The following is a 16,381-nucleotide window of genomic DNA, read 5'->3' on the forward strand; positions in this document are numbered from 1 at the left end:
TTCTTTCTGACAACTATGGAGAGGAATGAAGGGAGTAGGGGGAAATGACTGGTGAAGGGATAAAAATCTCAAGGCCGAAGAATCAGGGTTACTCGGTGTTGTGGAAAGAGAGGAAGTAGTAGAGAAAAGTGGGGTTAGAGAAGAGCATGGTATAAAAAAGTTAGAGAGATGGGAGCAGTGATGTGAAAAACAAAAGGGTGATGTTGTAGGGGAGGACAGGGATGGCAGTTAACAGGAGGAATAAGGTTTTTGGGTAGGATAAACTGACAACGTAAATTCTTTCACAACAAGTCATTACCAGGAGAACTGAGATATTAAGTGTTGTCAAAGCTTTTTGAAAATAAGTTTCCCCTCCAACTCCTGGGAATTCTTAGTCTATTACCACTGAAAGTAGAGAAGGGAGTTATGACATCAAATCCCTTCAGGAGCACAAAACACAAGAGAATCCAGAATAGCTCAGCATATTCCGCTCCATCTGTCAGGGTTGTCAAGTACTCATATTCTTGTTGCCCCAATCAGCCACTTTTGAACCCACAGGAGTCAAGTAGAAGCAAGTCATTCTTGATTCCAAGAGACTGTCATGGAAGAATATCAAGATGTAAGATACTCTTGGTATACACTTGAGCCAAACCCAGGACCTTAGCAATCTCTTTACTTCACCATTTGCGTCGGAGCCCTGCAATCTTTCCCCTCCACCTGCCCTGGGTAAACGCAGTCTTCCCCCCCCCCCCCCCAACTCCCCTCTGTTCACCCTTCCCTCAAAGTCCCTTGACCTTCCCCATCCCTCCATCAATCCTAAATTCCCATTTCTATATTCTGCTCTCACTCCTTCAATCTCCCCCTTCCATGAGTTGCCCTCTTCCTCTCCTCCACAGCCTGGCCCATCATTCCGACCCACTCTGACCCTGGGTCTCCCACCGCCAAGCTCTCGTCACCATGGAAACGGCAAACAGCCCCTCCCCTCCCCCGACCCGGAAACAGAAAGCGGCAGCATTGATTTCTCAAGATGTCGCTGATGGGATTGGTGTTGGTGGAGAATCTGCAGCTTGCAATTGCTTTTCTGCGGTAGATCTCAGCGGCGCAAAGGGACTTGCAGTATTTGTGTCTTCCGGAGGCTGACGGTCGCTGTTGCTTTGCGGTGCGTAGCGCTCTGCTCTTGGTAACGGTTTGGTTTCAGGTTAGGATGCGGGGCTAGAGGAAAGGTGTCGGTGGAGGGCACGTTAACAGGGCCCGCTCTGTATTCACCCTCGAGCATTTCCGAGCGGTCCTACCGCCCACGCTATTACACAGGTCTGATTTATCCATGTTACTGAAGTTGGTATATTGGCCGAAATCCTGGATTTCTGTCACTACCGTTAATCCCGCTGAAGCAAATCGTATCTCTGCTTTGGGCTCATGAACAGGCAACTAAACGCAATGGTTACATTCAAACTAATTGGAATTTAATCGATATAAACTTGAAATGGAAGATCTTTTGCAATTCAGTTTTTTTTGTAATGATTGTTTGCAGGGGTTGGGAGTTTCTGAGCAGCTGTGCAAAATAAAACATGAACGTTTTGAAACGAAGAAAGGCTACAAAGGGCATTGAAGAACGTCCAACACAGCACGAGGATGATGAACTCAAAGAAAAGTCCACAAATGGTAGGCTTTCCAGACACAGCTTGTGTTACAGTTGGAATGAGATTTTATTAACTTTTGTTTGCTATGTCAGATATTAAAATGGAAAATCAATCATTAACTACTGACTTTATTGATACCACAGGGCTATTGTCATCTAGTTTACATTGTGCTGAGTCAGGGGAAAAAATAAGGGATGAAGAAGCCAAGAAAAGGTCAAACGATATGTTATTTTTTTTAATACGTCAGTATCAAGAGCCACAGTCCATGGCAATTGAAATAAAAATAACCAAGTAGAAGTATGTGGTAGACAACTGAAGACTAGGTAGCATGAAACGTAGTTTTAGAAAATCAGACAAAGCTAACCTGTGTAATATCTAGTCAGTTTAAAAATTGTGGTGGAGAAATCTGGAAATCTGAAAGTCATTTTTGAATGTCATTTACTGTCATTTCACATCAGATCAACAAACCCAGCAGAGACTCTTAATTGTTCTAGATCAAAGACAGATATTAGATCAAATCTAAGAGATTGTGATGGACAGTTTTAAACATGGGTTGATGGATACTTAGATGACACTTTTAGAGTTGATGATTGAAGGGATATAGAGCAGGGTAGGTGTATGGGATTAAGACTACAATTCGTAATTATTAAAGAAGTATTAAAGAACATTTTGTGGTTCTTGTTTGAAAGATGTGCAGATAGCCTAGTTCCTTTACTTTCTCATCCCACACCCACCCTACAGTTTTGTAAATGTCCAGTTCCCCTTTGAAACTATTACAATTGAATCTGCTTCAGCTACACTTTTAAGACTGTGCATTCTAGATCAAAAACACTACAATTAAAATGTTTTGTGTTGCCTTCCTCATATTGAAAATAAACATGAGAGTGATTGAGCTAGGTAGTATATTTCTAACCTGTAGTTTTACATCAACATATTGTCAGTTTTACATGTATTTCGCTTGACATAATTCTGTTATTTAAGCTCTGCCTTGCCGTATTACATCACCTCAGTTTTGGAAGCCCATGCAGTCAAGCAGTGTAGGTACAAATTCCACACAGCATGAGAAATCAGTAGACCATGTTTAAAGAGGTTGGTCAGAATTTAAATAACACCGTCAGCACTTCTGGCAGGGACCCAAGGTTGTCGTTGTCATGACCCAAGATTCTTTATATACATATCTATTATCATATATACATAGCTGGTGTTTAATTTTGAATCTTCATTTTGAAATATTATTTCAGATTCAAAATTAAACACCAGCTATGTGTATATGAATACAGTGGATTACAGTTAATTAGGCAGCTGCTTATTTGGGACAACTTGATTGAGAAAATAGCCATGCTTTCCTTCATTTATTTGGGATGCTCTGCTGCTTAATTAGGACAGGAGACTGTTGTCGAACAGTTTCTAGCTAGCATCAGTTCTGTGCACTTGTGTGACCATTAGACACTACACCATGCTTAGAGTGAACAGTGAAATAGTAGTTTGGCTTTTTTATACTTTTTTACTATTTCCATGAAACTTCGCCCAATTGTGGCAGCTGTTCAATTAGGCCAAAATGTACAGGTCCTGATGTGGTCCAGTTAACTGGAATCCACTGTATATGCAATATTAGGAAACTTACATTCATTTTCTTGAAAGAATATTCAGGATACTTGATGTAAGTGAAATTGAATAAATATCAATTTAAAATCAAGTAAGCGGAAATAAGTGTAAATTTCTATTTTATGAAATAGTTGAAAAACTGAGTTGCAGTAATATTTTCTCATTGTATCATTTCAATCAACTGGAAACATTTCCATACATCAGAAGTCTGTAATCACGATTGTAAATAAGCAACAATGCAATAACATAATGTTAATTGAAGGATAACTATTGAGTAGGACATCATAGATAACTTACTTTTTCTTATTGTTTAGTTGTTTGCGGATCTTTTGTTTCTATTTAAAAGAGCAGAGAGGGCATTTTATCCTAAATATAGCATGTCTGGAAGAATAATGCTCTTAGAATTCTCAAGTCTGGCAGAATATTAGCCTAGATAAAAAGCATAGGCATACTTAAGGAACAGCTGGGTAAACTAGAAAGCGTCATCTGCTGTTTGATTTAGATGAAGTAGTATGGGTGAAAGCTCGTGTGGAGCAAGAGTACCAGCATAAAGCATATCTGTTCAATAACTTGATTTTGAGCTGCGGTTGTAAGTGCATGTACAGTTGTACATCCACGCACTGATATGTGTGCAGTAGTTTGCATGCATTTCCCAGTTATATGTGTTTACTTTGATTCAGATACCATTGTATCACAGTTATCAGGTCACTTCCAGGGCTGGTTTTCATGTTTGCCCAAATGTTTACTTTATTGTTATTTATTATCTTAGTGTTTAGTGGTTTTAGGCTTTGAACTTAGTGATGCCTTTAACATCATATTTTGGATACTTATGTGCATGATTTGTACAGAATTATTATATCGCAGTCCATGCGGATGCTTTTCCCCTGACAGTTTTGCTTTGTGTGTATTCATAGGATTTAAACTCATTGGTGATGTGGAGTTTTCTTATTTCTTATTGGTGATTTTATTTTGCATGAATAATAAAGCATATAACAGTTTAAAAATAACCTACCAATGTAGTTATTAATGTCAGAATTTAGATTAGCATTTCACGTATATTCCAACATAATGATCTTGTTCAGAGTATCAAATTATTTCTATGCTTATACAGAAATAACTTTTGACAGAAAAAAGTTGAACATAATTATTTTACTTTTCTTAATCTAGCATGCAGCTCCATAGGTCCAGGAGCAATAAAGTACGCAACCTTCCTAGTTGGTGGATTTATAGGAGTTTTCTTAGGACTTTTCACCTCAGTTTATGTTGCAACTTTGCACGAAAATGATCTGTGGTTTTCAGCTATCCAGGTAAGAGTCAAATCTGTTAATACTAATATTCATTCGGAAGACAGAAAATATTCAGATAGTTGGTCATTATTTAAAAGCTAATATGTTAACTTTGAATTATTAGTGGTTGGTGTGATAGTACTTATTTAAAACTTTTTGCGTTATTAGTGATTAGTTTACATATTGTATTGATATTAAGAGCATAGAACAGTATGGTATAGGAACAGGAACTTTTGCTTATGATGCTATGCTGAACTAATTATACTAGTAATGAAATGCTTAACTAAACTAATCCCTTCTGCCTACACAAGGTCTGTATCCCTACATTCTCTGCACATTCATGTGTCTTTCTAACCTCTGTTGTATTTCCCTCCATGACCAGCCCTGGCAATGCATTCCAGGCATCCATCATTCTCTGTGGTCGAAACAAAAGCAAATATAAGACCCTCGGATCTCGTTTGAACACCTCGTGTCATCTTAAACACATGCCCTTTAGTATTAGACACTTCAATTCAGCGAAAAAGTTGTCAGCTATCTACTCTGTGCCTGTCATAACTTTATAAACTTCTGTCAAATTTCCTTACAACCTCCACAAATCAAAGGAAAAACGCCCAAGTTCGTCCTACCTATCCTTATAGCACGTGCTCTCTATTAGCCAGCATCCTGATAAAGCTCTTCAGCACACTCTCCAGTGCTTCCACATCCCTCCTATAAAGGGGCAACCAGAAATGAATGCAGTACTCCAACTGTGAACTAGCTAGAGTTTTATAAAGCTGCAACATAACTTTCTGATCATGAACTCGGCGTCTTGACTAGTAAAAGCAGGCATGCCATATGCTGCCATCACCAATCTATCAACTTGCACAACCACTTTCACAGAGCTATGGACATTGGCCCCAAGGTCTGTCTGTACATTTACACTGATAAACGTACTGTCATTAGCTGTGTACTTTCACTTTACACTTGATCTCCTAAGTGCACTGCCTATCACTTGTCTCGATTAAACTCTTTCTCTCCATTTTTTTCCCCTACTCTATCCAGTATCATGGGAGTACAGTTGATTCTGTTAATTGAGCCATTGCTTAATCAGCCATTTATCACGGACAACACTTAAAGAACAAAAACTAAATCAAGAAAATAGATAGGGTTTCCTTTTGTTTATTTGGGACAATATACCCCTTGTAGCAGGAGATTATTGCTGAACAGTTTCTAACTAGCTTCAGTTACATGCACTTGTGTGCCCATTAGACACTATACTATGCTTAGAGCAATCAGTTTTTAAGTAGAGTTAATTGCGTTTGTTTGTGTTTTTAAAAAAAACTGATTTGTCACTAATAGTTGGTGAGAAATAAGCAGTAAGACGATTGGAAACTGTTTTGCTCACCGCAGTTTCAAGCATTCAGGCTTGGAGATGCCTAGGAAGAGTTGGGAGTGAAAATGGAAAATGGGAGTGTAAATAGTAGTTTCTTCCTGGCTGTTGAAAATCAAATGATACTTGAATTTTCAGGATCTATCTTCCTGAAATAGTTGGCATAGTAAGTGGATCCAAGTGATAGAATCAATGTTCAAACTTCCGAACTGTTTGATTACAGTCAATCTTTACTGTTCAGAATGAATATTGTGTCTCTTTATAGAGAATACATTGGCATTAAGAAAATTATAATCATTCTGAATTATAATATTCTAGGACAAAATCTTTAAGATTAAGGCTCAGAAGTGATGCTTGGCATCGGAAAGAATGAGTTCAGATTGCATTATCTTGTTCTATAAGAGATCGTATTGAAGTGTTTTTTATTATTTTGTGATGAGACACCAAACCAAGGCTTAATGTGTCCCTTAGCTAAGTGTAAGAGTTCCCAAGGCATTATTTCAGAGAAAAACAGGTTATTACAAGTGCTCATTGTCATTCAACCATACACATGTATACAGCTAAACAAAACATCGTTCCTCTGAGGCCAGGGTGCAAAACACAGTACATATAGTCACACACAGCACTTATAGTTACAATCCAGCACGTGTTAGCACAAGTCCCTCAGAAGCATGCCTGAAAAATTAACAGGTTAGAAGTGTGAGGTGCATGCTTATTATGTAAGATAGTATAATATTACTGACATTATTATAATAAAGAAGTAGTATAAATATGTGAAACAGCAGTAATAAAAGATGGAAAAAATGTGCAGTTAATTGGTGACCAGGCCATTCAGACTGGGTGTACATGTCTGCTGGGTGGCAGCAAGGTGTTAAAAAGTCTAACAGCCTGGGGAAAGAAGCTGTTACCCAGACTATAGTTGTAGTTCTTATGCTGCAGTATCTCCTACATGACAGCAAAAGGTCAAAGAGACATCTGTCTTTATGTTGAATATCTATCTTTTATTCATCAGTATTGAAACACTTTTTATGTTTCTGTTGTGCATCCTTGCTCTGTGCGGCACTACTGCTGAAAGTACATTTATTATCAAAGTGTGTACGCTGTATATAACTCTGAGATTCGTCTTCCCACAGAGAGCTAAACACAAAGAAACACCGTGGAACCCTTTCAAAGAAAGCATCAAAAACCCATCGCGCAAAAAAACCCCCCAAATTGCATAAACAGCGAAATACACAGGATATAAAACATCAAACCACAGTGAAATTGAAACAATCTAGGAATGTTCAATAGGAATGTTCAGTTTAGTTAAGTTCAGTTCAATTTAGCGCTATGTGTCATTCCTTGACTGTAGACCGCAGATCCAGTCCGCCATGATCAAAATCACACAAAATAGCAATAAAAAAGGAGAACTATACACCAGAAACATATCATAACATGAACTAGAGTCCGATTCACAAACTACGTTGATTAAACCTTGCCCAAAAGCCAGGCTGCAGCAGCATTGAGCAAGAGGGAGAGAGGGACCAGTCAAATGCAGGCATCTTCTTCCAGCCGCAGCGAGTGAGAGGGAGAGAGAGTGGTCGAAAGCAGGGATACTGTGCTGAACATCCACTTGCCTTCTGCTCTCGTCCTCATTGATTTCATTCTTGCTCAGCACTTTAATCACCAAGAAATGGAGTTGATCATGGGCTCCAGGCTTCTCAGCCCCCAGGCCACACACTTCGCTCAAAACCTCACCAAACTCCCTTGGAGACAGCAAAGCGCAAGATCGTCCAATCAGCCCAAGAACACACTATCAAAATGTAAATCACAGGTTCCAATTGTAGCAGAATCATTTGAAAGAAGTAGTAGTAAAAGAAATAATTTTGTGATTTGTCTAAAGGACATTGCCTTTGGACATCTTTATGCATGTCAGTGACTTAATCCTTCCAGATTGTGGTAGAGGAGCTGATCTCTCTGATTTGTGTTTCGTTTGTGTTTCACTGTGAGGCAACTTCACAGGCTTATTTGAATTTGGAAACTTATTTGAAATATTTGACATAAATATTTGTTTATGTTGTTAGGTTGGAGGTTATCCAGATGAAATTTAAAGTGTTGCTCCTCCAACCTGAGAGTGGCCTCATTGTGGCAGTACTGGTGTCATGGACAGACATATCGGAATGGGAATTGGAACACTTCCTATTTTGTCTGAGTACGCCTCCAACATGATTGTATAAACATCAGTTCCTCTATCTTCTGGTAATTTGTCCTCCTCCCCCTCCCTCTGTCATTTTCCATTTCACATTTCCCAGTCTGGCTCCCCTCTTATCCCTTCTCTTCTCCTCACCTGTCTCTCAGCTCCCTCTGGTGCCCCTCCTCCCTCCCTTTCTCCCGTGGTCTACTCTCTCTTCTATCTGATTTCTTCTTTTTCAGCCCTTTCCTTTTTCCACATATCACCTCCCAACTTCTCTCTTCATCTTCCCACCCCACTCCAACCCCCCCCCCCCCACGCCTACCTACCTTCCCTCTCACCTGGTTTTACCCATCACCTTCTAGCTTGTACTCCTTTCCCTCACCCACCAACTTATTCTGGCTTCTTCCCTTTCCTGTTGTCTAGTCCTGATGAAGCATCTCAACCTAAAACATCAGCTCTTTCTTCCTCTGCAGAGATGTTCCCTGAGCTACTGAGTTTGTCCAATATTTTGTACAATTACTCTGGATATTCAGTATCTGCAGAATCTCTTGTGTTCATTGTTGAAGAGTCTGCTTACAGTAGAATAGAAGCTGTCCTTGGAACTTAGTGGTGTGTGGTATCCTGCTCTGGTATCCTCTGCCCAATGGAAGACAGTATTTAATTTCCCAGTTTAAAACATTTGTATAAATTGTGAACGGTGGTCTCTGCTCTGATCCTTGACAAATAACATCTATCCATTCTGCTGCTTTTCTTTTCCCTGGCCCATCATGATTTAGTTGTAATTTCATAAAGCAGTAATTGTTATCAAAGACTCTTCAAAAAGTATGATATAATTGACATAGCAATAGTTACTTTCAGTTATTTTTTTTCAAATAAGTGCGATCTCATGGAAATCCTCTTCATTATACTTTAATTTATTTTGCCCATTGCATCTTTGAGTAAGAATTCACTATTTTCCAGGCATCAGCATTACCAATTGGTCTCCAGTTAGTGATAGATGGAAAAGTAGACAGCCGAATTTGTTAATGCTGACAAGATGCTTATCTACCTTAATACTGTTTTCCTGCACTTGACCCATATCTCTCGATTCTTTTCATATTCGGATACCTGTCCAAATGGTTTTTATACACTGATTGTATCTGCCTTTACTAAATATTCTGGGAGTTTTCCATATACCTACACTCCCTGTGTTGAAAAATTTGCCACTTAGATCTTTGTTCAATGTTTCTCCTCTCACCTTAAACCTATGTCCTTGAATTTTAGATTCCCCTACCCTTAGAAAAGGACTGTGACTATTTACCCTATTTGTGCCCCTCATAATTTTAGGAATCTCTGAGGCCATGCTTCAGCCTCCTGTGATTCAGTGAAAGCAATCATAGTCTATATAATCTCTCCTTGTAATTAAAGTCCTCCAAACTAGGCAACATCTTATTGAAACTGGTGTAACTGTTCACCACATCTTTGGTGTTTGTTTCTTAACTTTTTGATCTTTTAAATATGTGAATACAATCTAATCTGATGGTGGTTTTATCCTCTCTCCCAGTCTGCCTTTCAATTTTAATTATATTGATATTTGTTTTGATTTTCTTTTGCCCTTTGTGTTACTTCCTGGGCAGTTGTGAGGCAAAAGAATTGTTTAATATTTCTGGCAATTTCTTGTCGTCTTTGCATTACATTCAGATTTCACTTAATCAACTCTTTGAAATCCTGATTGTGCAGAAACTTCATTGGGCTGCATTTATAAACAACATGTGAGCTTATCTAAATGTTTGGTCTCTTAAGCATTGTGTCATCATGCAAAACATTAGCTGGAGAGTAATATTTTGACCTTGCCTGCTAGAAAATAATTCAAACTCTTGAAGGCAAATAACACTTATTCCATCACCCTTTTGACTTGTAGAGACTCTGAGGAGTTGATGGGTGAGTTAATTTGTACAGAATATCCAAACACTATTCCTACTGCTAGTAGAGAACACTGCTGAATTATCACTCGCAAATTCAGTGAAAAAAATAGCATCTATATGTGTTTAAAGGTGAAACGAACTTCACGTCTTTGAGCTAGGTGGACATGCTGCTATTAAGCTTCCATGTTTTAACGGCGTAGCACAAGGCTTATATTTTAGAATTCTGAAAGGTGAGGTATTTCCTTTCATCATTTTTTAATCTCATCAACAATGAATTTTAACAGGATTTCTTTTTTATAACTGGCTTCCAAAATTTAATTAGAGTACTTTGGCTTGTATTATATCACACTTTGTTGTGTTAAGCCTTTAGGCTTGTTAGAGTTTCTGCCTAGCAGGCAAATAACACTTATTCCATCACCCTTTTGACTTGTAGAGGCTCTGAGGAATTGATGGGTGAGTCACTTTGCAGAATATCCAAACTTTGACCTTCTCTTGTAGATACAATATGTTTCTGGTCCAGTGAATTTTCTGGTATATGATGACCCTTAGGATGCTATTTGATGGGATTATGGTGATAGTTAAGGTTCATTTATTATTAGCAAATTATACAACTCTAAGATTCTTCTTCTCCAGATACCTATGAAACCAAGAAAAAAAAGACCAGCAACATGATCAGAAATCCCCAAATCCCCTAGCCCCACACACAATTCCACAAGAACATCAACTCCCAAAACCCCTTTCCTGCACAAAAAAGATGAGAAAGAACAGGCAAAAACACGGAACATGAAAAAAGCTATCAGACTGGAAAAGAAAGTCCATAGTCCATAATCCAAATCCATATCCAAAATACAGAAAACCTTGGTAACACCCTCCGGGCACAGTGGCAGGCCACTCAGGCTCCCCTCTCCGTCAGCAGAGCGAGCCCACCAGCGATCAGAAGGCAGGCAGTCAGCGCTCACCTTCTGCATTTGCCTCGATGTTTCAATCTCCCATCAGCTCCATTTCCTCCTTGCCTTGAGGCTCGCACTTGCTACCCTCTGGAATCCTCTTGGAGACAGCAAAGTGGTAGATCGCCCTAATGATCTCCAAACAGCAAACCCCAGGCTCCACCATTCCAAAAAAACAGGCATAAAGGACATAAAAGAAGTGAAATAAATAGTTTTGTGGTCTATCCAGAAGGTGTCAACCATGGGAGCATTGTATGCAGGTGCCATCTTGACTGGGAAAAAAAATAATAACATGGAATGTCAAGGGTAGGTGGCTCTATCTTTTGGAATAGAAAAACAGAAACTGCTGTGAATATTCAGCTGGTCAGGCACCATATCTGGAGAGAGAAACAAAGTCAACATTTTGAGACATTAGAACTGAAAACGAGAGAAAAATAGCATGCAGGCTAGGGAGGTGGAAAGAACAAAGAGATTATCTGGTGGCGTGGAGACTAAGGCTATTCAAGTGACACAATTGCTTTTGATGCCATCTGGGGCAGAAACAAATTAATGTGGCATGGCTGATGGAGTGTAAATTGAGAGATATGAATGAGGGAAAATAAGTTCAAATTGGAATTGTGAAATACATAACATTGTTGATTTCAGAAATCTGAAATAAAAGAGAAAGCTAGAAATACTCAGCAGATCAGGTAGCATCTGTGAAGAGAGAAAAGCTGTGTTAATGTTACAAGGTAGCCAGATCCGTCATTGACAGAGGAGGGTGGTTATCCAAAATTGTTGATATCAGCATTGGGTCCCGAAGGCTGCAAAGTTCTATGATGCGCTGCAGTTCCTCAAGCATCTACTGTTCTAGTGAAGCCCAACATAAGACCCAAAAGCAGAGTGAGAATGGGGTAATGAATTAAAGTGACAGGTGATGAGTTGTAAGTGTATTATAAGGTAGTTAAACAATCTGTGCTTGGTTTCCACAATGATATTGTGAGTACCAAGTCCAGTACACTAAATTGAAAATACAAGTGAATTACTGCTTCATGTAGAAGAACTGTTTTGGGCCCTGAATGGAGGGATTTGATGAAGTAAAATAAAATGCCTTTCTTGTTGAAGATTGTCATTGCTTGACATTTGTGTAGTACGAATGTTACTTGCTGTTTATCAGCCCTAATGAGATTGTTGTGTTGGTCTTAATGTATACAGGCATGTCAACTTCCTTTTCTAATGAGTTACAAATTTACATAGAACAGTCCTGCACAGGAAAGGCCCTTTAGCCCACAATGTTGTACTGAACCAATTAAATCTGACACCAAATGGCCAACTAAGCTAATTCCTTGTGCCTGCGAAATGCCCATATACTTCCATTTCCCTCACAGTTATGTGCCCGTCTAAAGTCTCTTAAAAATTCTTAATGTATCTGCCTCTACCACCTAGGCAGAATATTGTCATCATGGCCCATGCACCTGATTATCTACCTGCACTTTTTCTTGAATTGTAACATATAAAGCATTTTTTGTTAGAGGTACAGCATGGTACCCAGCTCTTCTGGCCCAGTGAACCAGCACCACCGAATTTCACCCATGTGACCAGTTAACCTACTGTTGCTTTTCCTTCGTACTGCCTCAGTGTACTTGTGTTTTGAATAGATTTGTGTTGATGGCTTATAAAACTAAGTTTTTCATTGTATCTTGATACCTGTAACAATAATAAAGTAATACCAATATCAAACTTGGCTGTAATAAATTTTGTATCTGAGTAATGCAGGCAAGACCCAAACATTTAATAAATAGATGTCTCTTGATAGCACATTCAAAGATATCTTCCATCATTTTATTAACTGAAAGTAAACTCATAAGATAACACGTGGTTGAATTACAATAGCCATACCCTTTGTGGACAGGGCATCGTGGACAATTTTTAGCATTATTCAATAGATACTAGTGACATAACTAAACCAAGCAATCTAGCTAGAGGGGATCCTAGTTCTAAAGTTAAGTCTGCCACATCACAGCAAGGTTATTTTCTGTTTCTATAATTTTTGATTAATCTAGTCCTCCTGGGCATCTTTAAATATGTAAAATGAATCATTTTGGGTCAGAGCCAGTTTCTGTGATGGTGGACACCCAAGAAGCAAGCTGAGACATCAGTCTAACTGAAAATGATTGCAAATGGTTTGACCCTTTCTTTGTTCACCTGCTGGGTTGTTTTGTTGATAACAGGGATGTTTTGGGAGCTTTCTTCCCTCTGTTTGATTGTATACCATTAACACAATTGTTAGTGACTTTTCTGAACAGTTCATTATGAGGTTGCTGTATCTGGTTATTCTGTGATTTAGTATTTAAGTAACGAAAAACAGTGGGTAGGTAATCAAAAATATGTATCTTTAAATTTCTTTTTTAATTCATAGTAAATATGTATATGTTGAGAAGGGAATTTCTTGCAGGATTTCTTTTGAAATTTCTTTTAGAAGGAGAGTGTTTGAAGATTAATATTTTGGAAGCTACGGTTGCAAGAAAATGTTTGTGAACCCTTTGCAGTTACCCGGTTTTCTATAATTACTCATAAAATGTGATCTGATCTTCATCTAAATCATAATAATAGACAAATGCAATCTGCCTAAACTAATATGAGGAGCATTTGGCAGCTTTGGGCCTGTACTCACTGGAATTTAGAAGACTGCAGGGGAATCTCATTGAAACCTATCAAATGTTGAAAAAAACTAGATATGGTGGATGTGGAGATGACGTTTCCTATGGTGGGGGTGTCCAGAACTAGAGGCACAACCTAAAAATTGAGGGCAACCTTTTACAACAGAGGTAAGGAGGAATTTTTTTTTAGCTGAAGAGTAGTGAATCTGTGGAATGCTCTGCCACAGACAGCTCTGGAGGCAAAGACCATGGATCTATTTAAAGCGAAAATTGATAGTTCCCAGATTGGTTGGGGCATCAAAGGTTATGGCAAGAAGGCAGGTGTATGGGGTTTTGTGGGATCCAGGATCAGCCATGATGGAATGGCAGAGCAGGCTCAATGGGCGGAATAGCCTAATTCTGTTCCTATATCTTAAGATCTTGTGGGACAGTGTTCTGTGAACAGTTGAGATAAAAGTTGAACTTTGGCAGAAATGCACACTGCTTTGTTTGGAGGAAAAGGGCATTGCACACCAACACCAAAACCTTATCCTAACTGTGAAGCGTGGTGGAAGGAACACCATGGTTTGGGGCTGCCTTGCTGCTTCAGTGCTTGGGCAGCTTGCAATCATTGAAGGAACAATTCAAAATTGTAGCAGGACATTTTACAGGAGAATGTCAGAGTAGTGGTTCGTCACCTGAAGCTTAATAGAAGTTGGATGATGCAACAAGACAATGATCCAAGAGTAAATCAACAACAGAATGTTTTAAAAAGGAGAAAATTTGTGTTTAGGAATGGTCAAGTCAGAGTCCGGACCTTAACCCAAAAAGAGGGCTTTTCATGCAAGGTATCCCAGAAATATTGATGAACTGAAATCTTTTGTATGGAGGAATGATCTAAAGTTCCACCTCGCCGTTGTACAAGTCTGATCAGCAGCTACAGGAAATGTTTGGTGAAGGTTATTGCTGCCAAAGGAGGTTCTACCAGTTATTAAATACAAGGGTTCATGTACTTTTCCAGCCTGGAATGTGAATGATTAAACAATGTGTTCAATATAGACATGAAAAGTACAATTGTTTGTGTGTTATTAGTTTAGGCAGATTGTGTTTGTCTGTATTACTGTGACTTAGATGAAGATCAGACCACATTTTATGAGTAACTAATGCAGAAAACCAGGTAATTGCAAAGGGTTCACAAACTTTTTTCTTGCAATTGTATGTTTTGGCATAGCATTTCCTACTGGTTAAATATTCTCTTTTTGAAGCTTTACAAATGGGTGAAAGCCACTCATTACAAAGCATCCACTACCATTTGGTGGATGTTTAGTTGGATACAGTGTTGGCCTAGTTTAAACCTCCATCACACTAAGCTTTTGCACAAACGTACCAGTGTCTGTTATAGGTCTAGCTTGACTGTATCCTGGATGGAAATGTTAAATTACACTAGTAAGAACAGTCTATGTTCTTAAAAATATTTGGGATGGAAAGCATTTGGGAGGTTTTCCATTATTAAATCTTGCTGTTTATTTTGGATACACAAGTCAGCAGTTACACAGCTTGGAAGGGAAATATATTTAAAAAGTTTTCCTTTCCTGAGTACTATGTAGACTGACCTCGCATTTGGCATGCTTCTACAAAGCAGGCAATCATTCTAAACATAAAATATTTTTTTTTGTGTATCCTGTCTGAGCTGAGATTTGATATTTTCTATCCAGGATGTAGCCTGGCTGGATAAATCACAGATTATAGTAGTGTATTTGTGTAAAGGCTTGAAGTTCATTATTTAAGCTAAGTAACAGCTGTATCCAACCAAAAATGTTGGATCGAAAGTGAATTAGTGCTCAAGGTTGTGATTTTAAGTAACTGCTTGCCAAGCAGTGAAAGTGCAATTTGGTAAGCAGTTACATTGTCTGGTTATATTTTTCCTTGTATTTATTTTAGCTTGATTGCATTAGGTTTAAAAATACAATTAGGTTTCAAAATCAAACCAAATAGGCCGGAGTTCAGAACCGTTGCAAATGTATTGAATATTTTCTTCTGCTTTGGATGAATTGAAATTTGATTGAGGAGGATATTTATCCAAAGTGAGATAATGGTCCAGACTTAATCCTAGACAATCATTAAAATTAATGATTTATTGCAACCCAGAAGATGAATGACTCATAACTGCCTGTCGATGTCTTAGATTTTTGATGACGCCATCAGTTATATGATATTTGGTAGTGTGCTGGTTATTTGCAGTCTTCAGCAAACCAGAAGACTATAGTTTCATTTTAGCAGGAGCATATTATGACAATAAGAAAAAGGAAGAAGCGACATGTAATTGTCAGTGATCCGTCACTGTATAGCTTGGAAAGGATCCCAGAACAGCCTGATGATTGTGCTGTTGGTCGTGGAAATAGTAATACCACTTTTCATAAAGTGGCAGTAATTGAAATCTGGTCAACTTTATGGAGAATTGAAACTGTCCTATTGCTTGCTCTCTCAGTGGGCCTAATACTGGGATGCTTTCACGCCTGGTATGTTCAATCACTGCATGAGAACTTCTTGTGGTTTTCAAATTTACAGGTGAGTGTTTTGCAATTATCTCACAGTGGAAGAAGTACACAAAAATAATACCTGTATTTTCATTTCAGATACTAAAAGTGTGTAATATTTTCATCCCACAAAGTAAATGAGATGCATTGAACATTCTTATATAGTTTTCTTAGTCAAAATATAGTTGTGTATTGGAATATCATGCTATGGTTAATTAAATAAGTTTTAAGCTTGGAAATGCAAACAATAGCCTTGAAACTTTTTTTTGGTGGAATGCATAGAACTTTTTAGTGATTAATGTAGTCTCTGTTTTTGTTTATCA

The 16,381-nt window shown here is 38.4% G+C and overlaps 1 protein-coding gene across 1 annotated transcript in view; it reads left to right on the top strand.

The window, feature by feature from the left end:
- Nucleotides 1-984: 984 nt before the first annotated feature.
- The window catches only part of dpy19l3 (dpy-19 like C-mannosyltransferase 3), a 58,309-nt gene continuing 42,912 nt past the window's right edge, over nucleotides 985-16,381 (top strand). The window contains exons 1-3 of the mRNA XM_073070137.1: nucleotides 985-1,138; nucleotides 1,511-1,641; nucleotides 4,392-4,531. Of these exons, the coding sequence (XP_072926238.1) occupies nucleotides 1,548-1,641; nucleotides 4,392-4,531 (234 nt within the window). The 5' untranslated portion in view covers nucleotides 985-1,138; nucleotides 1,511-1,547. The remainder of the gene's footprint in view (nucleotides 1,139-1,510; nucleotides 1,642-4,391; nucleotides 4,532-16,381) is intronic.

This window comes from Hemitrygon akajei, chromosome 17 (assembly GCF_048418815.1).
Source record: "Hemitrygon akajei chromosome 17, sHemAka1.3, whole genome shotgun sequence".
In the NCBI taxonomy this organism is placed as follows: domain Eukaryota; kingdom Metazoa; phylum Chordata; class Chondrichthyes; order Myliobatiformes; family Dasyatidae; genus Hemitrygon; species Hemitrygon akajei.